This window comes from Lathyrus oleraceus, chromosome 2 (genome assembly GCF_024323335.1).
Source record: "Lathyrus oleraceus cultivar Zhongwan6 chromosome 2, CAAS_Psat_ZW6_1.0, whole genome shotgun sequence".
NCBI classification, from domain to species: domain Eukaryota; kingdom Viridiplantae; phylum Streptophyta; class Magnoliopsida; order Fabales; family Fabaceae; genus Lathyrus; species Lathyrus oleraceus.
The window spans coordinates 346,914,529-346,941,360 of NC_066580.1; the positions used below are offsets into that span (position 1 = coordinate 346,914,529).

Consider the following 26,832-nt stretch of genomic DNA (forward strand, 5'->3'; position numbering starts at 1 on the left):
ATATTACACTCATGAATTTTACTTTGACACAGAAAAAAATATTGTATCCAATTGTGGAGTAATTTATTGGAAAGAAAAGAATATCTTTCTCAAAACCAATCGAAATGTTTTGCTTCTAAAATGGGTACAAATACAATACAATGCATGAATATTCATATTCAAGGTGTCACGTGACTACTACTTTACAAGTGAATCTTTTGTAAGTTTGTGATGTTTTGACAATACTATTATATTATAATAGCATATAATTTCATCCTTGCCTCTTTCAGATGCTCCACATATTTTGACCTTATATTTGTCAGAGACTTTATTTATTATATAAATTAATACAAATAAAAATTACTACTATTAAGAAAGTGACTGTTTTATTTCCTTTTTATTGATCTTGATTACAAATATTTATTAAAGTTCTCATGATGTCTTTAAAATATAGTTTTAAAACCAAGTCCCACATGAAGAAACATGTGCCATTTGCAATGACTTGCAAGACATGTGGTTTTAGCATGTGCAGCTATTCTCTGAACATTGAAACTTATCATTGTTAGCACATGATATACTAGAATACTCCACATGATAAGGTATATATGGCCAATCCATAATGTTATAAGAAACTAGCTATCAATCAAAATTAAGATGAAACACATAAACTATTCTACATGTTCTACTTTGTATACGTGGCGTTTCATGCATGTGCACTCCTCATATAATTTTTTTTACAAAGACATATAAGCTAATAGATTCTCACAATTCTCTCATGTTATTACACATTGTAAAGTGACTTTTGAAATTATTTGCATGAAATGGTAAAGTGATGAGTTTTTATTGGTTTATTGGTATAAAATAAAATTATACCGAGTTAAATACCTCTTTTACTCTTATCATATGGCATTCTCATTATTATTATGGATTTTGAAACACTCAACATGATAGGTTAAATTATCATATCTGAATTGGTCTTTCTATAAATTGAATATAAATTTTAGTGATTTCTCCATTATTTTTAGTGATAAATTTAATCTTTTATTGGTTTCTCCTTTGGTTCGTTTTTGATGGAAATATTTATTATTCTTATCTCCATCTCTAAGCTTATGAATTTTAGCTCTTTGAATCCATCAAATTTCTTCCTAATGAAGGAGTTTGGCAAACTTTTTTTTAGTCTCAGAGATATGTTTGTAATACTTGTTTTGGTGATTATAACCCTAAAAGTTTTTGAGGATTCTATTAAGTATGTTAATCTCTCTAAAGAGATTTCCAAACTTGACCTAGCCCAAATCCCACGAAGCTTCTAGAGTGGAGTAAAGATTGTTTTTAAGATCCCTATTATAACTAGTTTTCCAGCTTTGAATGATAATATCTTCAATTTCAGAACTCTCCAGCTTGAGTATTTTAAATCTTTTAGGCTCGTCTTTATGATTTATTTTAATTTGTTGATAAAGGACTAAGTTGAACTCAAGAATAATGGGACTATGGTCAAATCTGGTCTTGGGGAGATGAGTATTATTGTAGTAGTAGAATAACTTCATCCAACCCTTGGTAGCCATAAATCTATTTGCTTCCTTTTTGGTTGTTGCATCAGGTCTTCATGTTTCCTGTATACCTTAGATCAACCAATTAACAATTAGTAAAAGTAGTATTAATAATGCGAGTTAGATTATGATCTAAAAGATTTCCCCTAATTTTCTCACTATCATAAGAAATTATATTACTATCACCAAAAAAGAGTCAATTGGTGTAGTTACGCCGTTGAGCTAAATTATTAATCAAGTTACATGTGAGGGTTTTATGGTTGCTTTTAGGGTAACCATAGATGCACATGGCTCTCCAAATTATATTATTCATACTAGAATTACAAGACATAATATAAAAACCAATCATATTCTTATTGAATCAAGAATATAAAGATTTACATCTTTGCTCCATAAAAAAGTAAGACCATCAGATTTTCCTAGACCATTATTACCATAACTAACACTATGAATATTAGTTAAGAAGCCAATACTCATTAAAGATTTGAACATCTTATCAGCATTACACTTTTTTCATTTTAGATAAAAACAAAATATTAGGTAAGTAAGAGCTTATCATTTACTTAATGTATTTAAGGGTTTGGGGGTTTCCTAATCACATGTGATTCCAAGAAAGCAATTTCATCTTTAAATTGTAGCCTTATCCATAAGGCTGACCATCTTCATTGTTGTAGAACTTGATTGGTTTTCAGGGTTGTCTTATATTTCGAGGATTCTTCTTTTCTTATTTTGGTTGATGGGTGCCTTAAACTTACTTTCATTTGCTTCCTTTCCTTCGACCATGGATAGAAGAGCCATTTGTTCTAGCATAACCTTAGGTATATGACTATGTAGACTAACATTAGGCTTATTGAGGGGTTATTGTAATCTCCTTTCTGCCTGAGGAATATGGTGTATGTCTGATTGATTTGATTTCATCCATGGGCCCAAAGGGTTTATCTATGTTATAATATGGCTATGAGATACAAGTTTTGAGCAATGCTCCTCACTATGCCCCATATACCCACAATAAAATAGAACAAGGGCAATTTTTCATAGCGAGAATCTATCCAACTCACACCATTATTCTTACTTATTATGTACATCCTAAGAATAATAGGAAAATTTATGCTCAAATTAACTCTAACCTTAACAATTGTGGTTATGTCTGGCATATAAAAAATATCTGCTTCCAAAACACCTCTGAGTTTTGCTCCCAGTTTGAGACCTATCTGGAAATTTTACCATTGATGGGGAACCCTCATATTTGAACCCACACGGGGGCTTTTGAAAATTCCATATTGCCCATAGATGTTTTTTCGTCCCATTCTTGAAGAATTAACCAAGAATTCTTGAACACTCTCAAAATGCGCTTATGATCTTCAATTTTATCCATGGAGATGTTGAATATACTTGTGTCAACTTCTTTTACTACCAGATTCTTTGGGAATGGTTTAGAAAATATTTAGAAAAGGTTTCATACATTAAAAAAAAGGTTTTTATGTGAAAAACAGGTTTATGCATCGACACACACGAGTTATGCGCTGACACATGTGGATCATTTTTAAAGCATGTAGTCTATGCGTCGACACATACGAGTTATGTGCCAGCACATACGAGTTATGGACCAACATATATGAGTTTGTGCCATCACATATAAGTAATTTTGAATCCTGTAGCTTCTGTTTGATGTGTCGCATGTATGTGCCAACACATGCATCAAATGTGGTGACACATTACTTACATAGGTCGGTACATGCATTAAAAATCTTAAAAATTTTGCATTTTTTTCTAAGCCTCTTGCATTCCTTTTTGCATCCAATTTGCACACATATATATACTTCATACATGCATCATTTCATATAGTGGTTTAGAGAAAACCATAAACGAAACAAGGAATATCAAAGAGTTCTCTTCATCTTCAACCTATGTTCTATGCATACACACAAAAAAACAAACTACACATAATCATTTTTTGTTTGGGTGCCATCTAGAATCAGTGTTGATAACGTTCAATTTAGGTTGTTGAATGGTAAATTGAGTTGAGGATCTTTGGGGTTTCAAATTAGAAAACCAAGTTGGGTTTTCCTTCAAGGTCAATTGGGGATTTGAAGGTTTTAGACAAGATTACGCAAGTTGGATTCGATCCAGTGAAAGTTTTGAAGAACAAGGGTTTCTTACAAATGAGTAGCGTGATATGGTGGATCATCTTGGTAAATCTTGGATTACAACAATTCGCAATTTGGATTCGATTGAGTGAAAGCTTTGAAGAACAGGGGTTTCTTGCAAATGAGTAGCGTGAGATGGTGAATCAAATTGGTATTGTTGGGTGACTTGATCAAGCTCAGATCAAGGGAAGAGAAAGTGTTAGAATCAATATCAAACATATGATTTGTAGGGTTGCATTGCTACATTTCTCTTGTAAATAACTTTTGCAAAGTAAGGTTAATTTTCACTATCTCAATTCGAGCCCGAATTAAGGGCAGACATACCCATAGCAAAGCCGACTGGGGAACTGCCTAAACAAATCCTTATGTACTCTCTCTCTCTCTCTCTCTCTCTCTCTCTCTCTCTATAATATATATATATATATATATATATATATATATATATATATATATATATATAATATATATATATATATATATATATATATATATATATATATATATATATATATATATATATATATATATATATATATATATATATATATATATATATATATCTTTTACTTTTCATTCGCAAATTGTTGAATTCGTCGATTGTGCGATCAATACGTTTGGTGAAACTTTTTGATAATCTTTTGAAAAATATTTTGTTGAGTTGACCACAATCTATTAGATTGTGGCTGGATTTGCAAATCAACAAAATCATATAAAATTCTAAACAAAAGTGATTGCACATAAGGTGTTTGATAATTTATCTCAATTGCATTTTTGTCTATTTTGTCATTGAAAATAGACTTTATTATTAGTGTAGCATTCAAGTGATTATGATTAATAGTATTTTGATCAAATTTTCTCATTATCATAACTTGGTTATACATACGCATATCTGAGCTTTTCGATAGCGGTTATGTTTAGACGATTCGATCCGGGTTACTTTCGCTAGCCGTTAAATTTTTGAAAACAATTTTGTTAAGTTTTTTACTTGGGATCTATTCACCCCCTCTAGATCATTGCGTATTGTCTTACAAAATGAAAGCATAGATAACTCACAAGCTTCTCCATCATTCATAAAAGTTTTTAAATCTTCTTCAAAGCTACCACTATCACGTTTCCACCACATTTTAACAGCCCCAACATCAAACTCAATATCAATCTCTTTGATTAAATCACATGCTTAAAAAAGATTAAGCATGTGATTTACAAAACAACTATATGCATAAACTTCCCCACTCTCATATCTTAAGACAAGGTCTTTTACAAAACAACCCTTTGTGTAAAACACAACCTTAAATTTATCCACGACATGTACAATAATTTAACTTACGTTAAAAAAAAATCAAATTAGGTAAAATACAATACAAATATGGTATGTAGTAAAACTTGAACCTATATACATATGTAGTGCAACCCAAAACATACGACATTCAGTAACAATACAAGTAAAATGATGGGTAAAATACTCGACCATTATTGAATAAACAAAGTGACAAACCTGGAAGGGACCACACGTTGGAAGATTCGACAAAAATGGGACCACAAATATTGCTTTCAACTGGAATAGAGCACCGCTCCAACAAGATTTCAACGGGAACATACCATAAGATGGGACCATGAGCACGCACGCAGAGGTGGAAGAGAAGAAAACAAGTTCTAGGGTTTTGGTTTGAATTTCGTAAAATGATGGAATGGTTTAAAAATTTGGACTTTCATGTTTTATTTAATGTTATATGAGAATCCATGTTGAAAAATAGAAACAAAATTAATCCACGTTCTTAAAAGAAAACAATTTCACGTGAACCACTGATCCTGAAAACTAATAGGAGAGATCAAATTTATGAACGAAAAAATTTATAAAAATTATTGTTTAAAAATTTTTTAAGAACTATACACGGAATTTAGAATATTTATATACTAAAAACTTATTTAACCTTAAAGTTTGTTTTTAGTAAGTTTGAATTAATACCAATATCTTATAGAAAAATTATGTAAAGAATTTAATGTAAATAACATTAAATGATTACACATTAATTAGATTAGATATTCAACCGTCTAAATAATTAAAATCAATTAATCATACACGACAGAGAGCTTCTATTACTGCACTGGTATAAAAACAGTATCGATTACGATACTCGCTTACAACAACCAAACAAACTCCTCCAACTCTGCCGCCAAAATCCCTCTCAACGCACCGTTTAAGGCTTTAAGCAATCACTAACTACTGCTTCACTTTCTTTCTCCATCGGCGGTTCTCTTCTCGAATGCCGAGTCACTGACTCACTTCTTATAACCCTACAAAAAGACCACAATGTCCTCGAGACGCCACTCGCTGAGTGGTCCTCCCCAACTCAGTGGTACCGCTTCGACTCACGAGCTCCGGCAACGAGTCATTACCTGTCTCAACAAACTCTCCGACCGCGACACTCTCGCCGGAGCTACTGTAGAGCTTGAATCCATTGCTAGAACCCTAAGTCATGACTCTTTCTCATCTTTTCTCTCTTGCATTCATAACACTGATTCGTCTTCTAAATCTCCGGTTCGTAAACAATGTGTTAACCTTTTGAGCCTTCTCTCGCGTTTCCATGGTGACGCTCTATCTCCTTTTCTTTCGAAGATGATTGCTACTGTCCTCCGTCGTCTGAGAGATCCCGACTCCGTCGTAAGATCCGCTTGCGTCGACGCTGTTGCGGAGATGTCGTCGCGCATCACTCGACCTTCGTTCTCCGTTGCTTTCCTGAGGCCGTTCATGGACGCATTAGCGTTGGAGCAGGACGTGAATGTGCAGATCGGCGCCTCACTTTGCCTCGCCGCGGCTATTGATGCAGCGCCGGAGCCGGACGTTGAGTCGCTCCGGAGGACTACGCTTCCAAGGCTAGGGAAGCTTCTGAAGACGGACTCGTGTAAGGCGAAGGCGCCGTTGTTGGTGCTGATCGGAAGCGTTGTATCTGTCGGCGGTGCTTCGAGTCGCGGGGCAATGAATTGGTTGGCTCCATGCCTTGTCGAGTTTCTTGGTAGTGAGGATTGGACTGTGAGAAAAGCCTCTGCGGAGACATTGGGGAAAGTAGCTTCAGTGGAGAAAGATTTGGGGTCGCAGCATAAAGTTCTGTGTCTGGATTCGTTGCAAAATAAACGGTTTGATAAGGTAATTTCCGGCAAGTTTGGTTATGCGGTAAAGAAAATTGATTTTGAGTTGATTCTAAAAAAATTGATTATGACTTGAAGATAAATAAATTGATTTATGTTTTATAAATTTCTGAAAAAAAGATTAACAATAAATTTCAATTTAAAAATCACACTTAGACTAGACTCAAAAGTTACAAATTCTATCTTCAATTATAATCTATTCTGAAAAGCATAATCAATTCTACTTGAAAGCAACCAATGATGTCAGAATTGATTTTATATATTTAGAATCAATTCGAGTGCCTCAAAGGCGAAATCAAACCTACAATACCCTTTTGAAAAGGATAGTGTTGTTGAACATTGATGTGATGACGGTGATACTGTTATTGCAGGTCAAAGTTGTTCGAGATACTATGAATCTGGCATTGGATATGTGGAAGAAAGTAAAAGATGTGTCTGAAAATGCTCCTAGTCCGGTTAAGTCTGCATGTGTTTCAGTTGGTAAGTTTTTTTTGCTTAATTGTTTTGGTAAATGTTAATTTGATTTCCAAGTAGTGATCTTAGTTGTTTATCAGTATTGCTGCATTTAAGATTTGGTCTAGTAAGCTATTGCTCTTTATGAACTGAAATGAATTTTCATGTGTGTTATGTTCCAGTTTAGTTTAATTGAAGTTAAGAATGCGCTTGTGATGATAGTTATTCAAGCTGTTAAGAGAATTATCCTGACATGTGTTAGGCAACACGACACTCTAACACATGGTTGGATGCAATGATACGATTTTCTTAAATCATTATCTCCGTGGCGTATTAGTGTTGTTGTGTCTTTGTTAGTGTTCATAGGTTTGGAATCTCCTAGAAGTTGGTGGTAAGAAATCCTGGGCTTTGTAAAATAAATTGCATCAAATTTTTCCATGTTTTTATCCCTGTTTTAATACCAATTTGATGAAGATATTTCCATTTAGATTTTGAAGTTGGGGATATCTTTTTACTTATTTTTTTATGTAATTGCTTTGAATTTATAACCAATTGAAAGAATGAGGCTTTAGTAGATGTTGGTGTTATCACTAATTGTTCTTTATGTTTTTATTTTTGTTTTCCATAGGAACAGAAGATGGTAAAGGTCTGTGTGCAACCAAAAGTTCACCCTTAGTTGGCTCTAAATTGTCTCAACTAAATAAAATGGTCTCTTCAAAAAGGTCACCTCCATCTACAGTTTCATTTAAATCCTCGGGCAAAAGAGAAATTCCTATAAAGAGTAATGACAAGTATTCAAGAATGGGGATGTTGCGCCAGCAAGATCATGAGAAATTATCTGATGAAAAACTTCAAACTCCAGTATTGAAGTCCTCCCATTCAAACATGACCAAGGAAGATGATATTAAAAGGTGTGATTTTGAATCTTCTAAGTCACCCACATATCAGAATGCGACAAATTCGAGGGTTGATGTAAGTCGAGTTTTCCTTAACAAGATGTCAGATGAGAAAATGCGGAAGCTTGGTGGTTCAAACTCTCGTGTAGTTCCATGTGATGATGATGACGATCTCGACACAGATGTTACTGTCAACAATGTTAATGAAGTTTGTGAGAGCCCACAAGATGTTGAGGATTTGTCTTTGATACGGGAACAACTTTTACAAATAGAAAACCAGCAATCAAATCTGTTAGACCTCCTCCAGGTATGTTGTGTCCTGATATACCTTTTACTTTGTTGAGTCTGTCTTGTTTAGACTAGTTCTATTCCTGTCAATCTCGTTTTATGGCGGTGCCATATATATTTCTGACTTGTGTCCTCATCTTTATTTGAATATAGAGGTTTATTGGAACCTCCCAAACTGGGATGAATTCTCTGGAGTCACGTGTACATGGTCTAGAAATGGCATTGGATGAAATATCATATGATTTAGCAGTATCAAGTGGCAGGATTCCCAACACTGATGCCATAGAAGACATGTGTTGCAAGCTACCTGGTTCTGACTTTCTGAGTTCTAAATTCTGGAAGAAGACAGAAGGTCGGTACTCGACGTCAAGGTTCTCTTTTGGAAGCTCAGCACCAATGAATAATGTGCATAATGCAACTGATAGAAATGGAAGCAAAGAAATATTAAGTACAAATAGCAAAAGATTTCAGCTTCGAAGGGATGAGGGTGGATATCTTGTGAACCCATTGCCAGAAGTTCAAAGCGATTTGAAGGGTCATTCAGGGCAACTATCGTATAAATTCTCTAAAAACTTTGTTCAAGATGCTGGGAGTGCACAAAGTAACAGTTCCAGCAGATTTGAAGGCATTTCATCAACTAGGGAAATAATGAGGAACCAGAATATCAGGTAACCATTAAAGTAGTTTAATAGTTATCTTGAGACACTAATGCCGTCCAGTTTGTATTGCTATTTGCTACCTTACTCAATAACTACACGCGTAACACAGTTGACACTAATATGCCAATTGCGAATGAGTTAGATCCTGTTTAATGATATTTTGATGACTTTGGATTGTTATAATAACGGATTGAGTAAGCCTAGATTGTAACAGTATGTGGTTAACTGGTTAAATTGGGTTATATAATGTTCCACTATTTTTGAGATTCTCTCAACTGTTTTAAGAGATAACTTACAATTTTGTTCTCTGGGCTTCATCAGGTCATCTGCTTAGAGAAGACAGATCGCAGCAAGCATCATCTCTCCTTGCTTGTTGGTTTAGGTTGCAGTGCACAAGATGTATTACAGATGAGGAAATTTTCTTCTTGTGTAAGCTTGTAGAAATGTAATGCAGACGTAGAAGTTTTCTTTGACATGTATCTTAATTAGATTATTGTATTATGTATTTGTCCCTTTAATATTAGCAGTAGATAGCAAAGAAAGTGATTATTCCATAGGATGCATGGGTGAAGTATATGTTGGTTGTTTGGTGGAATATAAGAAATTAGCATTGTAAATAAGTTTAGATGGTCAAAGGTTAGAGCAATTGATACCTTGGGACGAGTTCCAAATTGCAATTTTCTATTTATCAGGATTTAGTGAGTTCGGTGACTCTTTAAAATTTTACAGAAAAAGTATTAGTAGAATGATGCACATAGATAAAATCTAACTTTTAAGAGTAGGTGCCTGCAAATTATGCTAAAAAAGCATTGATTTGAAGCTTATTTTTCTTTAGAAAGATACACATTTTACATATTTTGTAATATTTTCTAACCTAAATTAGAAACGGGTTGCAATAAAATTCTTGACTTGATGTGAACAATTATGATATTTGGAACTTCATGGCCAAGAAATTGCTCAGGTCATACTATCAAACTGCTCTGTCTGAGTATAAACATTTGGGGGAATAAAAGGTTTGAGTGAGATATAAACGCCTGTTATATTATCTTTTTGTTTTAGTAAAAATGGGAAATTTTAGGGAATTGATAATTCCATCATAAGAGGTTTGTTTTAGTAAAAATGGGAAATTTTAGGGAATTGATAATCCCATCCTAAGAGGGGAAAACACCGTATAAAAATTCAAAGAAAACACCGTATAAAAATTCAAAAGTATCTATCAAATTTTTGAAAAGCTTTGAAGATTATTTGATTTTTCAAAGCTTCTACCTTATTTTTCAAGTTTGATGATCAATAAATAGTAATTTTAGAATGAAAGCGTGCATTTTTATCGCGTATTTTAAAAAAACCGATAAAAAAAATCATGTGTTGTATGTATTTTGAATATCAGGTAAAAATGCATTCATCGTGCCACACTTTATGAAAAAGCCAATAAAAATGCATATATGTTTATTGAATTTTATGAAAAAAATGGTGAAAATGTATATATTTTACCGGACTTTTTTAAAAAAATCGATAAAAATTCATACATATTATCAATTATTTCAAAAAATGCAGAAATAAGTATGATGTTTATCAGTTTCTTTTTAAAATCCGATAATATAATGATTTTTATTTTTATTTTTTTTAAAGTTCTAGTAGATTAACTATTTTTGAATTTTTTATCCAGCGAGGACCAGAGGAAAAAATGACACAATTTCTTCTCGGAAGTGTGATAAAGTTGAAGTTGTTGTAACTACGGCTCGAGCGAGGCGATGTGACGTAAAGGAGTCGCATCTCCGTGCGGGGAAAGTAGTCCCGACCGGTTCTCATAGGAAGCGGTTGACGATCGATCAATTTCGTGCACCCCAAGTACTCAGCGTAGAGGATTTAAAGTTGCTTTTAGATGGACCAAAGATGCTGATGATGAGCCTGTTGCTGAGGATGTCCAGACAACAGTTGAGCATGACATGTATGTGCCACATCATTCTCATATGACATGTGTTACGAAGTAAACGAGGAGGATTGACACATTTACTGTAGACGATGTCATCTGGACACTCTATGCGGACCATCAAGTGCATCATGAGTTCGATGACACTTTATTGTTTTCTGGTTATCTACGATGAGAGACCTCAGTGGCTAGCCACTTACTTGAGATGTGTCTACGCCAATTTGAATATGTTTAGGACATTCCACGACTAGTCCTTGGTATTCCATCTGATGACATTGATAGTTAGTTTGTTGGTGATGTTTTGGGGTCTGTCTGTACCATTAGAGATCATGTAGTAGATGTCTAATTCCCAATAGAGTGTGTGGATGAGTACTTGGAATGGTACCTTGCTGTATCACATCGTCACTTCATCCCACCTAGGCAACATATAGATGATGTCGAACCTTCTCATGCTAGACCTATTGATGTTGGGGGACCTTCTTATGACATGCCGCTGCCTCCACATGGTGTGGATGACGCTCATCGTTTGTAGATGATAACAATCATTATAGATAACTTCATGGGTTTGGTGAACTCAAATGACGAGGTTTATACTTTGGCATCACATGCAACAGACACAACCTGTTTGGGGACCTATTTCGACCTTATTATGTCGTCGGTAGATCTAGAAATTATCGCAATAAACTCGATCGGTCCCTTAGTTAGCCTACGATGATATGTTCTCCACATAACTTTCAAATCTTCATCGGTCTTCAGTAAGGTCGTATTTCACATTTTAATCAGTATCAATCCAGTCTGCACCAAACTCGATCTTACTCACCTTTCTATTCTCAATGTCGGGCAACATATTATTCAACTTGGATCTCAAAAGGGCGAGCCATGTGGTACCCTCTAGGAGCCAAAACTCTACAGGAGGTTTCACCTCGTTGAAGTACACCTATGCATTGATAAAAAAAACAGAGGTATTGTAAGATATTTTTCTTAACAACACATGACCCCTATTTATATAACCTTGGATTCATTATGGATCACACAAAATGGTCGATGCAATCACAGTCGTACAAAATTGTCGGTAAAATCTAAACCCTTTAATTATCACTATCGAAAAATGATTATTTCAATATTAAATTTGAAAAATATGGTTATTCTAGAAAAAAGTCACCATATTTTTCATCTTTAGTAAAAAAATCTGATAAATATATGTACTTTTAAAAAAAACCGTTATGCGCTATAACATACCAGATTTTTGAAATACCCGGTATACTGAGTTTTTTATATACACTACCATATTTTTTGATTTTTACCTGATTTTTTAAAGACCAAAACACGCTCAATGTGAATGTCACCCTTTTCTTTTTCAAGATTTAGTCTGGAAATGCATCTCCAAATTCACATTACGCACAACCCACGTATTCTTAATGGTGACACTCATTTTGAGATAAATTGATTCAGAGATGCATATTCGGATTCATCTTAGGCAGAATATAGAAAAACATTTTTGGACGCACTCTGATCACATAAAAACATGCTCAAACTAAGTCTCACTCCAAATTTTAGTTCATAAATGTATCTCTAGACCCACCTTATAATTGATTTTCTCCTCTACGCTTTTAGTGCTTGTCTTAGAGCAAAATAAGAAGTGTAATTTCAATCACTTTATTGATTTCTTAGCGTAATGCGCAGTGAAAATGATGGTTTATAACTAGACATTTTTTTCTAAGTTATATTACACGATTGAATTTGCTACAATTCACATATACTTCTAATAGCAGACAATTAAATTGGGATTAACTTACGTTTGAATTTATGGATTTCTCCCTATTTTAAATAAATTAAGTTCAAATTCTATACAATAATTATGAAAAGATATTAGATATTTTTTTATTCAACATGAAAGTGAAATATGTTTTATCTCAAAATACAAAGTATCTTTAATTTTAATTTTTATAAAAAAATTACAATTGCAGAGATGACTATAATATAAGTTTTTGCATTTTTATTTAGTTCAATAGATTTTGAAAATGCATTTTTAGAATAAATCTATTCATAAGACTTAACTAAAAAATAAATGAATTATATGTGTACAAAATGAAAATTTACCTTTCTTTTCAAAGCATCTAGATTTTGAATTGTTTCCTTGCACTTTCTTGAGTTCTGGCCCATCTTATCACATTTGGTGCATCTTCAATCTTGAGCCACCTTCACCTAATTCCCCAAACCTAAGTTTCTTTGGTCTTCAATGTCCTTTCTTATACAAAGGAAGGTGTAATTTATCTGCAACAAATTCAGGCCACATGTTTATTCCATTTATGGAACTTATTGCAAAACTGTAACATGTTGCATACATTTTCCTTGAGTAACCGTAATCCACAAAATATATATATATATATATATATATATATATATATATATATATATATATATATATATATATATATATATATATATATATATATATATATATATATATATATATATATATATATATATATATATATATATATATATATTGGGGATCAACTTACTCAAAGAGTAATTTTTTTTAACTTACTTTAAATTAAAACTAATTTAATGGTTAAATTATCCTTTTTACTTAATTAAACATTAGATTAGATTCAATTCAAAGGCCGTGATTTGGAGTAAGTTAAAAAAACTTATTCTTGGAGTAAGTTATATATATATAAACACCATACAAATCATAAGACATAATGGCATACCTTCATTTGATCTGATATGAATACAGATCTTCTATCTTGCTTTATATCCTCCATTAACAATTGTAAAAACCATCTCCAACTTTCTTTGGTTTTTGTTTCAACTACTCCAAATGTCAATGAAAAATATTGGTCATTTGGCTCCATTCCCACAACTATTAACAATTGTCCAGCATAACTTGTCTTCAAATGATAATCATCAACTCCTACAAATGATCTATATCCTTTGGTGAAACCTCTTTTGCATCCATAAAAGAAAAAGTAGAAGAACCCAAATCTTTGTTGAATTGAAGGATTAGGCCTGTCTACGTTAATCTTCAGAGTATTACCAACACATACCCTTTTTAACTCAGCTGCATACCTCCAAATAAATGCATATTGTCTAGCTGCATCTCCTTTAATAATTTCTTTTGATATTTTCTTGGCCTCCCATGCCCTACTTGGTGTAACCCCAACTGAGTAGTTCTTCCTCATGTCTTGAATGATGTCAGAATTTCTAACTTTTTCACATGTTTGTATCTTATTAACTATAACCATTGCAACCCACTTAGACTTCGCATTTCTTTTTCCAAAACCCTAACACAAGTTTGGGTGCCCACCCCAGTTTTTATCTGAAAAGTGAGTATGCCACCTACTTTAGAGCATAAAGGCAAAATCCACATTTGTTCTTGCATTCTATCCCTACCTTATTATTTTTATTCTCGAAAAATGTAATTTCTCTTCTATTTAATATTGACCAATCTATTATTGCATCCTAGAAATCCCTTAAGGATTTAAATTCCATATCCAATTTAAACTCATAGTCCTTACCTAACAGCTACTTCCTAAATTTTGCATACTTTGGAAGTTTTTCATCTTCAGAAGCACCTGGGTCTGAGCTACCCAATTCATCACTCTCATATTGGTCTTCTTCACCATCCATTCTTTGAGAATCCTTGATTTTGTGATCTTTGACTATCCTGGCAGGTGCAATCATATTCAATTTCTTCTTCTTTGGGGTTGATTTCTTCATAGGTGACTTATTGGCACACATCTTAATCTTATATGACTTACCATTTATTTCAACTCAGTTTATACCATCTTTGGGCTTCTCAACTTTAATGACTTCAAATCTATCATTCAATGCATTAGTTCTCTCATCCTCACTATCATCAAACATAACCTTCCTTGCATCATCATCACTTTCATCTGTTTCAGCTTCTCCATCATTCCCTTAAATCAGATCAATGCATTGAGGCTCAACAATTTTGATGTTTTTGTCCTTCACATCATGCTCAACATATAAATTCCCTTCAATATTGTTTCCAACCACATAACTCGCAACATCCTCAACACAATCATTCTTGTTAATTTCGAAAAATGAATCATATATACCTTTAAGTTTGCCCCATATCATAAACTTGTTTCTTTCATAACCCCAGTCAAAAACCAACTACAACACCTTAGAGACACCCCATTTTTTGATATTTTGCTTGTATATAGTATTTCGAACCCCACATGTATAAAACAATGTCGTGTCTCTAACAAATTCCTCCCGTGACGGAATACATCATTGAACTTACTAATACTCTATTTCAAAAAATATGCATCAAAGTTGGATGAATGAAGCAAAAATGAAAAAAATGCGACATAATGAACTTCCCTTCGATCGTTATTTTTGATTAATGGAGTTATGAGACCAATGTAGATAGCTTCCTTTACTGTTTTCAAAACTCGCAGTCTTCTCTAACACCAAGGTTTGTCTTCAACGAAGTTTCTTAGATTTTCTCTCACTACAACAAACAAGACCTTAGACAACGCTTTTTTTAGCCTTAGACAGCGCTTTAAAACGCTGTCTAAACCTCCGCTGCTAAAGGTTTAGACAGCGCTTTTTTAAATCTTAAAAGCGCTGTCTAAGCCCCCCCCCCCCTTAGACAGCGCTTTGGCCAAAAGCGCTTTATAAGACCCTTTTATTTTAAATTTTTTAGGTATACCTTAGACAGCGCTCTTGAAAAGCGCTGTCTAAGCCCCACCCCCTTAGACAGCGCTTTGGCCAAAAGCGCTTTCTAAGACCCTCCTATTTTAATTTTTTTAGGTATACCTTAGACAGCGCTTTTCAAAAAGCGCTGTCTAAGCCCCCCCCTTAGACAGCGCTTTTTACAAAAGCGCTGTCTAAGGTATACGAAAATTTTTGAAGCTTTTTTTAGCCTTAGACAGCGCTTTAGACCAATTGTCATAACAACATACCATTATACAAGTCCACGATAACATTATATTCATAATTCACAAAACTAACCAATATAACAAAACAAAGCCAAATTAAGTTACACATCCACTCAAGTCCAAATTGAAACTAACATTTTGATTTGTAACTAACCATTGCATTTCATATAAGTTTAGCATTAATTTCATGAGCATTGTAACAGATTTTGAAGGATATATAAACGAAATTCCAATTTCACAAAAGCAATTTTCTTCATCCATTCCAATTTTTAAAGATTCACTCATTCACAAAATTCCAGTTTCACAGAAGAAATTCTTCATTCATTCATGAAGCAGAATTGTCATATATTCATCCATGAATTTTCCACAAGTCAGAAACGGCACAAATCAAAAGTTTTAGAACATACATAACAACGCCACAGTTAGCATTCCACAGGAAAATAAGTATACCCTTAATTAAATCCTAATAATTACACATAGACATCATTGAAACTCGCTAATAAAAAATTACCAAAAGTGCAAGAATTAACCGTGGCAGCCCACCCCAATTCGGTACAGATGCAAATTCTGAAATCAGTTCGAAACCAAGGTAGTACATCCTGCATAATTATCACAACAGAACGAATGTTGTAAGTTAACATTAACCAATATAACTGAATCTAACATAATCATGTAATACCGTCACTAACCCTACTTCAAGTTATTAACATGGTTTTCTAAACAACTCACAATTCAAACCATTCAAACAGCTTTTTAACAACATAGCAGTATGTTATAACCATCGTAAACGACATTTTAATCGAGTTTTACTAAGTATCGGTGGCAAAATTCTCAATTAACTTCAAATCCATTACAATTATTAAGTTGTTGGCAAGTGAGCAACTCAAAACACACTAGCTAGTGCTGTCTAAAACGAGTCGTTAGCAGATTCCCAAAATTAGTCATAACAACTTAACTGATACAACTTGCTGCGGTAACAGCTCCCGGCGCTCATGCCCAATGACAAGTCATGCACCAAGACAATCATTAGCATAGCGGAAAGTTTCAGCAAGTAAGTTCTACATCAAATAATCAGGCAAGTGTTTGGTCATGGTCTTGGCCTTCACTAATAATGTTTCTGATACTAATAGGCCATGACAGATCTCACCATCAACTTGCTAACAGATTTACTAACATCAATCTAACCTTTTGTAGTAACATAATTTCAAAGCAATCGATTATAAATAAAACTAACAGAGTCAAAAAATGGGAAATAACTAACAGCAGGACTTTGACTAACAGTTAAGTTTTTTTTTCTAATTTCATAATAACCATGACTAACTAGTTCTCTAACTTAACCTAACTAATTTTAAATTGATTTGACAGACTTGTAACTAACAAAACAAACTAACATTTTAACAGCAGAACTTCCAACCACAACAAACCTTCATAGAAGTAACGTGCAAATCCAGCTGAACTGCAAGCTAAGGTCCAATTTTGACTTATCCCTGCAAGTAATACAACTATTTTAACTGATGGAAATAATTAATAGAAAATCAATTCACATATAAAATTAACTTGCAACTAACAGAGTTTTAACAAAAATTCTAACAACCTGCCCTAACATAACTAACCTGCCCGATCCGTTGCCCGATTTGGTTGAGAATACCATGTATATAACAGTGCAATCAGAAGCTTTTCTAGTTTTTTCATTCCTCACCTTCAATCTTCACTCTTCACTCTCAAGCTCTCTACCCTCATATTCAGAATCGGTTGCTTTTTGCTCAAAGATTAGAGCTCATTCTTCACAGTTCATCTCTGAGAAGCTCACTTCACTTCCCTCTCGCGTGACCACTTCGCCACGTAACCACCACAGTGATGACTCTGCAATTCCATAACACAGTTCAGAAGAGTTGAAGAAGAAGAAGAATCGCAATCACAGTTGAGAAGAATAAGATAAATAACGAGTGACACAACAAGAGGAAGAGAAGCTAATACCTGCGATTCTCTGAAAATCCACCGCACCGGAATTCTGAGCCGGATTGGAGTTGGATCCAAATTCGATCTTCCATTCGCAATTGGTGTTTAACATTAAAAGTAATCTGTTCAATTATAAGGCATTAGTTGTCAAAAGTTACTAACAATGGAAAATCCAAGTCTTGAGACATGAGAGTTTGGGCAGTCAGCTGTTAACCTTAACACCATCCAACTTCAAACATAATTATGATTTTGAAAATATATAACAAAAGAAGCAGAGAAAACAAAGAACAAGAGATAACCTGAATCCGTGCTCCAGTAGAAGCTTGCATACTCTTAATTGTTTCTCCTCCTTTACCAATTATAAGGCCGACCTAAGAAACCAAATCAACTATAAACAAAACATTGTAGAAAGTACATGGGTGTACATATTTCGGGCAACTTTGCACACCTTATTGTTTGGGATTTGCATCGAAAATTCATCACCCCCAGATTGTGCAGCCATCCGTCTAGTACCACCACCGGCAGAAGCCCCGGCTTCAGCCTAGTAAAGAAGCAACTCTTATCAGTGATGTTAATGGTTACATTTCCCCCAGATTATTACAGTTAAAAATCAGTAGAAAACAACCATCGTCAATGACGCTTCACTAACAGGTTACAGTTAAGGCCATTCGACTTTGAAGATCATTTTAACAAATTCAGCACAAAACAATCATACTAAAGTTACAAAATCAGTTCAAAACAAATACTGTCAGCAATATTTCACTAGCAGGTTACAGTTGCAGTCATTCAAACCTCACTAGAGCAAATTAACCAGAAAACACACCATATTACAAATAGAAAGTCAATTCAAAACCACTCTTGTCAGTGAATTTTCCCTGGCAGGATACAGAGCGCACTAATTCCAATATAATTTAAGCAAATTTATCATTAAACATTTCACATTGCATTTACAAAATCAGTTGAAAACAACTCTAACCAGTGATATTTCACTAACAGGCCAAAGTTACAGTGATTCCACAACATAATTAGAGAAAATTTAAAACAAACCTCAGCAAGGACTTCATTGATAAGTTTCTCAGCAGAAGCAACAGCATCAGAAGTACCCATAAGCTCAACCATCCTCGTAGTAGAATTAGGATCCGCATCCATATCACGAGTAACCTGAATCTTAGCCCCAGACTGCAACTGAAGATACTTAATAGTCTCACCTCCTTTCCCAATAAGAACCCCAACCCTACCATTAGGTATCTCAATCTTCTTACTAGAACCACCATAAGAACCAGCTGAATATTGCGGCTTCAAATCGTAAGAATCGAAGCCAGATTGAGGAGCACCATTATCGGACTTGGAACGTTTAGGATCGAAGGAAAGTGGAGGAGCGCCGTCGGTGACACTGAGGAGCCGAGCGGCGGCTTCTTGAGCTTTCTGTTTAGCGTTTGCGACTTCGAGTTGAATGTCAGTGGCGGTGGGTTGGTCTTCGTATTTGCGTTTTAGGGCGTATTGTGGTTCTTCCGCCATCGTGACAAACCCTACCAATTCCATGCCTTAGACTGAGAACGAAAATAGAAGTCTGAAATTTAATTTTAATTAGACCTTAGACAGCGCTTTTGTGGAAAGCGCTTTCTAAGATATGCCTTAGACAGCGCTTTCTAAGATATGCCTTAGACAGCGCTTTCCAAAAGCGCTTTCTAAACCCCCCCTTAGACAGCGCTTTTGGTTTTAATTTTTTTTTTAATTTAAAGACTTTAGACAGCGCTTTATCAAAAGCGCTGACTAAGGTCTATATTTAAAAGCGCTTTCTAAAAGCGCTGTCTAAGGGGGGGTCTTAGACAACGCTTTTAGAAAGCGCTGTCTAAGACCCCCCCTTAGACAGCGCTTTCATTATTTTTTTGGAACATTTTCCGTGTTTTATTTTAATTTTAACCTTAGACAGCGCTTTCTTTTAAAAACGCTGTCTAAGATGCGCTGTTAAAAGTCATTTTTGGCGTAGTGTCTATTAAGACAAAATATAGAGAACAAAAATGGAGCTTCCAAATATATCTTTTTAAATTTAAATACATATTAATTTCTGATGTGGCATTAGTGGTTATAGGTGTCATTAAAAATAATTTAAAAAAAAATTGCCACCTTACATGTTACATAAGAACTTTGGCCGAATCTTCTCACTAAAAAATTTAAATGAACATAATTTTCAAATAACAAAATCAAAATTACAATTTTTTTACCGGGGTTGCAATATGGCATGAGCGAAAATGATATTAACGCTAGAAACAATTTTCAGTAGAAAATCACTTTTGATTAGGTCGGTTCCTTTGATACTTGGGTGGCTACACAGAGTTTCCACTAAAACTTCTTTCTTTAGGATAGGTTGCGTGACTAGTGTCCGGGCCAGCCCAACAAATTTGGGGGCCTAAGACAAAATTTAAATTAAAAAAATAAAACAATTTCCGCTAGAAAATGAAAGTTTTTGATCACATTAGTCACGCCCCACAACTACATCTCTTTACCGACCCTGTTGATCAATTACAATCCCTATCCAACATTATTGATCCGGTGATGCCACTTTTTTTCCCTTAACTGCGTTTAAAGATTTTGTCACTTTTCCATAATTGTTAACAAACTTCCGATAATAGCCAAGTCCTAGGAATCCCCTAACTCTCTTCCCTGTCTAAGGTCTTTGGTCAATCTAGGACACATTTAATTTTCTAGGGATCCACTTCCATATCATGTCCTGAAACTACATGTCCTATAACTGACCTTCGCCTTGCCTAAAATCATTTCTAAAAAATTATTGTAGGGATAACATGTTATCCCACCCCTCCTCATCTCCTACATTCACCATGTTTCGGACTCTCACATGTTTCACCTATTCATCTTGCTTGGTGCATAAACTGTGATGCATAAGTAGAGCTATGGTATCAGTATGGCATTTAAGAAAAAATTGAAATAAAAGTAAATAATTAGTTTTACAATAAAACATCATTATAAAAATTTAAAAAATAAGAAATAATGGTAAGATACAATAACGAAGAAACTAAAATACATAAATATACTACATTGATAGTCGAGAAAATCACAAACTTTACTTGAAGTAGAATAATAAAAGAAAAGTTGTATGAGTACGGTATGTATCTAATACAGATGCGTATCCGATACCGGTACTTCACCTTCTATTAATACCACCACATCAATTCCATTGATCTTTTCAAAAAACTAAAAATTAGATTTATTTTTCTCATCAAATTTTGATAGTTTTGAATTTTTTTTTTTCTATAAAATATTACTTAGATACATTATCTAAACGTTTATTATTTTAATTCAAATAAAAAAAATATAACTAAAACACTTTTTAAATTAATATGTTGATTATACAAAATGACATTTTTGTGAGATTTATATTTTCCTTTAGAAATCATTTTTATAATTTATTTAGATTAATTATTTTTTGTAAGAGCTTAGGATATCTTTTTATTGACCTCAGGAAATACTAAGCTTAATAAAAGCAAATAATAATAATTGATAACTTCCTAAGCCGGAAAAAGTTTGAGAAGTGCACAACAGAGCATGGTGTGTATGTAAGAAGAAGTATGAGTGAGTTGTTGGTGTAAGCCATAGAGGCCAATACTTTTGGTACTTGTATCGAATTATTTATTAATAATAAAAGACTTTTTCTTTATTATGTTTGTTTAATAAAGTCCCTAGAATATCTAGTCCGTTTAATGTATCAAGTGTGACTTAATCATGAGATCCCATTAAACATAAGGACACTATTCTTAAACTATTCGTAGTCGAGCTTTATTGTGAAGTGGGATAACATTAAAGCATTAAGACTATTATGTATATAGACTGATGATCACATCTCATGGATCATGGATAAGGAGTTATCAAGTCTTAGACATAAGTATGAATATTGAGAGTAATATTTATACTGGATTGACCCGCTATGAGAATACTATATAGAATGTTATGCTAAGTGTTATAAGTTATTCTCATGGTGATAATGGTGTATACCACCCTTTGACCTGAAACCACTATGTATCCTAGATATAGAGTTGAGTGCCTTATTGCTGATCAAACATTATTCGTAACTGGATGACCATAAAGACAGTTGATGGGTACTCCACGAAGCATGTTGAGGGACATGAGTGACCTAGATAGAATTTGCCCATCTTGCGTAACAGGATAAATGTCTACGGGCCCAATATTGAACTGGACAAGGATGACACTTTCTATGCCTTGTGTTCAATATAGACATATGGGCAAAAGGGTAATTATACACATAAGTATTATCACAAAAGGATTTGTCAGATCACATGACATTTTCGTGTCTTGGGTAGCAGTGATGTGTTGCTAGATATCGTTCACTGTTTATTATGTTAAATACGTGATTTAATATAATTGCTAATGTCGCGAAAATCTACAGGATCACACACAAAATGACGGATTGATGAGAGATAGAGTAACTAAGGAACACCGTAAGTTACGGTGCACTTAAGTGAATTGTAGAACATCGTAAGGTACAGTGTACTTAAGTAGAATACGAAATATGGTAAGGTACCACACGCTTAAGTGATTTTGGCATATCATAAGATATGGGCCACATACACTTAAGTGGGCTTTTCAGCTTGCAGCCCACACAAGTGGTTCTATAAATAGAACCCTTGTGCAGAAGCATTGGTGCAATTGTAATTTTGTTTCTCTCTCTCTCTCTCTCACTCAAAGTCTTCATTCGTAGCAGCTAGCACTGAGATTGAAGGAATCCGTTTGTGTGGACTGAGTAGAGGCGTTGTCACCATTCAACGTTCGTGATCGCTCTGTAGATCTACATCAAAGGTTTCAATCTCCACAAGAGGTAACGATTCTATCACTGATCATGCCCATTCGTAAGGATCGCTAGAGGAGAAATTTCTAAATTCCGCTGCGTTTGGATCGCTCTTCTCCTTCAGTGGTATCAGAGCCACTTACGAAACCATGCATCTGATAGCTGTTTATTTTCTGTATTTTTTGTATCAATACGATTAAAAGACATAATGAATCAAAGAATAAACGAGTAATTAAATTTGGCATCATGTGTGTACGATTTGGATGATTGATGTTGACTATGCTTCATAATCCGACGTTAGTATGGTGAAGCAGCGATACATCGATCGCCCATAGGTTACACACTTGAGATCGATCAAGTTATATATATGATATAAGTAATCCTGATGCAAAATACGGTATATATGATATACTGTTTCTGTTTCGGTCATTCAAACACTTCATGGTTGTTTTCCTTTGAGCGATTGTAACACCCCAAAATTTGCCCTCCTCATTCATGCATTCATTTAGCATTTCATATTGCAAAAAAAAAAAAAAAATGAAAATAAATAAATAAATAATTTTTTACAAAAAAATAATTTTTTTTAATTAATTAATTAATTAATTAAATAATTAAATAAATAAAATATAATAAAAAATTTTGGACTTGGGTCTCTCTCATTTGAGCCCACAAAACCATGAAATTCAGTCTATAAATACCAAGGCTTCACTTGAGAGAACATAAAACAAAAGGGGGATTTTGAAGAGAAGCAAAATACTCTGAGGTTTCCTTGGAACAAAACCCTGAGGAAAAAGATAGTGAGAGAAGACCTAACGGAGTTCAGAGCAGCCTCCAAACCCCGAAGGGAACTTAACTACACAGAATCACCTCTGCCTCACATAAACCCTGAAGATTGTTTTGTAAACCTCACGGGTGCAACTCAATTTCAATCAAGCTCTCCAATCAGGTTTGCCATTATTCCCATTACCTTTGCCCATGGGTTTAATATGTATATGAATATATAAACAATGCCTTGAATGTTTAACCGTTTAATTTTTGAGTGTATGCCACAGGGTTTGAGGTTTCTGAAACCATACTGTTATTCATGAAAAAAATGCTTATGGTGTTTCACTAACCCTTTTGTTGAGTTTTTGTGAGGGCTCACATGACTTTTGCAGGGATAACTTGCGTGGTTTCCCACTTTATTTGTGGGATAACCCCTGGAGGTTCATTCCGATTACCCGTACTGACTCACTTTTCTTTGATGGCATTAGCTTGGAAGGATCTCAGGGTTTCCCATTCCTCTAATTGTTGTTACTTCGGATCTTTATCCGCGTGGTACTTTTACATTTTTCCCGCATTTTACTGCTTTCCTAGCTGGAAGACCTCGATAGGAGGCAATGTTTTGTGTTTACCTCAAGATACATGTTTTGTGTTTTGTGTTCGTATCCCTGCAGGTAGCGCGGTTCCTTCATCAAGGACTGCCTTTTTTCCCTCGAGCATCCCAAACCCTAAAACCCAAAGCAACACGTTAACTCCTTCTACTACAGGCGAGTAAGTCTCCAAAGGTCGAGCATCCGGTAGATTGCGTAGTGACGTCGTTCGTCCAAAACCCAATCCATAACCCCGTAGTTAGCCGAACTACGTTTTGCTCTGATTCTCAGGCCAGATGAGATACGTAGGCATAAGACGCGATGTCTTAGCGAGCACACATCCCCCCAACCCATAGGTCAGCCGAGCTACGAAGACTCTGATTCTCATATTCAGATGAGATACGTATGCAGTGGATGCGACATCCGCGCGAGTCATTTTCATTTAACCCTTTTTTTTGGCAAACAACACAAGATAAACCCACACCCTTTAGACGAAAACTACAAAGGTGGATCCCGTAGAGTACTACGGATGCGTAGGGGTGCTAATACCTTCCCTTCGCATAACCGACTCTCGAACCCAAGATTTGGTTGCGAGACCCCGTCTTGTCCTTTCCTTTTTCAGGTTTACTTCGAGCATTTCCTTTCCCTCCTTTGGGATAAATAACGCACAGTGGCGACTCTTCTGTCTTTTTCTTTCGCCGGTTGTTTTTTTTCGCGCACTGTATTTTTCAGGTTGCGACAGCTGGCGACTCTGCTGGGGACATATAGAAGTTGACCTCTTGCTGGTCCATCTTCCCTAAGCGAGTCCCTCCTAGCTTTTGTAGTTTGTTTGTTTATTGGGTGTTCATGCTTTTGTACAGTTATTTATTTACCTGCTTTACCTTATTACATTGTGTACATATCATTGTTGTATCTGTTGGTTGGCTATGGCTGCTTGGTGATCTTTGTGAGATGAGTTCTATACCCGAACTCGAGTGCACTTAAGATAGGAGAATGGCATAATCCTGTCAACTTGTGTGGAGTATTCCTTAGCGAGTTGACTTGCAAGCCCATTCACTTGGTGGAGGTCATGTTGAGATCAATAATGTCACATAAGTAAGTTGTGGTTAGACATTACTTGTTCCAATATAGACCTAAGAAGCCAAGGACCTTAGTTTACCAAACCCATCTTGGCTTATTCGTAGGACGTAGTGCGAAAGTCGTTCAAGTGTGAGATTTGATACGATTGTTACGCGATACTACACTCATAAGAGTCTCTCTTGAGAATATTGTTGGAATACGAGTAGTCGTTCCTCTGATAATATCCGAAAGATGGGATTATGACTATGGGAACCTTTTGTAGAACATGTTTGGCAGGTTTAAACCTTAGTACACTCCTTTTGGGTGGTTCTTAACCTAAACTCCATGCTCGTGACTTGCAACAAACCCTTGATTCATGGTTAATCCGATCAGGTATCCTTAATATCAATGAAACTCGGGTGTTGATAAGGTGTAAACCATAATCCACCAAAATGGGTGGTTGATATTAAGGATAACATGATCCATCCCATGACCTTTGTTTGGTGTGCTCTTAATTTCTCTCGAGACAGTGCAACCTGACAGATGTTTAAGCGGATCCATCAATTCTGATTGACATGCCTTTGCATTGCATAACATCATTTGCATATTTGCATCCAACATCTCATGCTTATTCATTTGCAGGGTATTCCCTTTCAAAACGGGGGTGCCTTAAAACTGAACAAGCAGTGCATCGCATACCATGCATATTAACCCTTGTCTGTTTTGCAGGTGTTACCGCAGTGTCTAATGTTTGTTCCCTGTATCAGGCAGTTATTGGTCCCAAGCAAGTTCACAGATACCCGACAAAGGAAAACCGTCCACGACTAGCGATGGACCAAGTACAGAAAGAGCTGGCTAATATGCGTGAAAGGATGGATCAGTTCATGACATTGATGACTGGTATGGCAGAAGGCCAAGCGAAGCTGAGGGAATTGGTTGAGCAACCGAGACCCAATCCAGATTTGGAGATACCAAATGTTGAGGGAAACCCTGGTAACCCTGGGAACGCTGATAACCTTGTGAACACTGGTAACGCGGGTAACGCAAATGCTGATGGAAACCCGGGTAATGTTGGCAACACAGGGAATGTTGGAAATGGTATTGGCGGAAGGTACAATGTGAATCAAGGAATTCGGATTAACGGGCACCCCGTTACTGAAGATTATCAATATGATCAATTTCCTTTGCACGACGAAGCCCTCGAGACCACTCGCCGTATGGATGAGCTTGCTGAGAAGCTCAAATCTTTGGAGTCTCAAAATTCCTTAGGTTTTGATGTCACAAATCTTGGTCTGGTTCAGGGAGTAAGGATTCCTCACAAGTTCAAACCCCCTACTTTTGAGAAATACAACGGGGCTTCTTGCCCACGCACTCATCTCCAATCTTATCTGGGAAGTTTGGGAGCTCACACGGAAGATGAAAAGCTGTGGATGTACTATTTTGAAGACAGTCTAACTGGAGTTTCTCGTGAATGGTATTCTCATTTGTCTCGTACTACCATCAAGAGCTGGAAAGACTTGGCAGAGGCTTTTGTCAAGCAATATCAATACAACTTGGACATGGCTCCAAATCGGACCTTGTTGCAAGGTATGTCTCAGACTGCCAAGGGAGAGTATGCTCAGCGTTGGAGACAGATTTCTGCGTCCGTCCAACCCCCTATGTCTGAAAGGGAGATGGC

At 35.2% G+C, this 26,832-nt stretch overlaps 2 protein-coding genes across 2 annotated transcripts; one reads left to right on the top strand and one right to left on the bottom strand.

Moving 5' to 3' along the window:
- Positions 1–5,800: 5,800 nt before the first annotated feature.
- On the top strand, positions 5,801–9,818 carry LOC127119445 (TORTIFOLIA1-like protein 4). Its single transcript, XM_051049676.1, has 5 exons — positions 5,801–6,818; positions 7,192–7,300; positions 7,902–8,476; positions 8,611–9,125; positions 9,438–9,818. The coding sequence occupies exons 1-5, from the start codon at positions 5,985–5,987 to the stop codon at positions 9,448–9,450; spliced, it is 2,046 nt and encodes a 681-aa protein (XP_050905633.1). The 5' UTR covers positions 5,801–5,984; the 3' UTR covers positions 9,451–9,818.
- An 8,114-nt stretch (positions 9,819–17,932) lies between these two features.
- On the bottom strand, positions 17,933–19,469 carry LOC127123209 (uncharacterized). Its single transcript, XM_051053451.1, has 4 exons — positions 18,969–19,469; positions 18,370–18,462; positions 18,221–18,292; positions 17,933–18,043 (listed from the first exon to the last, which is right to left on the bottom strand). The coding sequence occupies exons 1-4, from the start codon at positions 19,461–19,463 to the stop codon at positions 17,933–17,935; spliced, it is 771 nt and encodes a 256-aa protein (XP_050909408.1). The 5' UTR covers positions 19,464–19,469.
- Between the last annotated feature and the right edge of the window lie 7,363 nt (positions 19,470–26,832).

Coding starts and splice junctions, on each gene's coding strand:
- LOC127119445 (XM_051049676.1), top strand. CDS start 5,985: ATGTCCTCGAGACGCCACTCGCTGAGTGGTCCTCCCCAACTCAGTGGT. Junction 7,301..7,901: donor GTCTGCATGTGTTTCAGTTG/GTAAGTTTTTTT, acceptor TGTTTTCCATAG/GAACAGAAGATGGTAAAGGT. Junction 8,477..8,610: donor ATCTGTTAGACCTCCTCCAG/GTATGTTGTGTC, acceptor ATTTGAATATAG/AGGTTTATTGGAACCTCCCA.
- LOC127123209 (XM_051053451.1), bottom strand. CDS start 19,463: ATGGAATTGGTAGGGTTTGTCACGATGGCGGAAGAACCACAATACGCC. Junction 18,463..18,968: donor TCAATGAAGTCCTTGCTGAG/GTTTGTTTTAAA, acceptor CTTCTTTACTAG/GCTGAAGCCGGGGCTTCTGC. Junction 18,044..18,220: donor CTACTGGAGCACGGATTCAG/GTTATCTCTTGT, acceptor ATAATTGAACAG/ATTACTTTTAATGTTAAACA.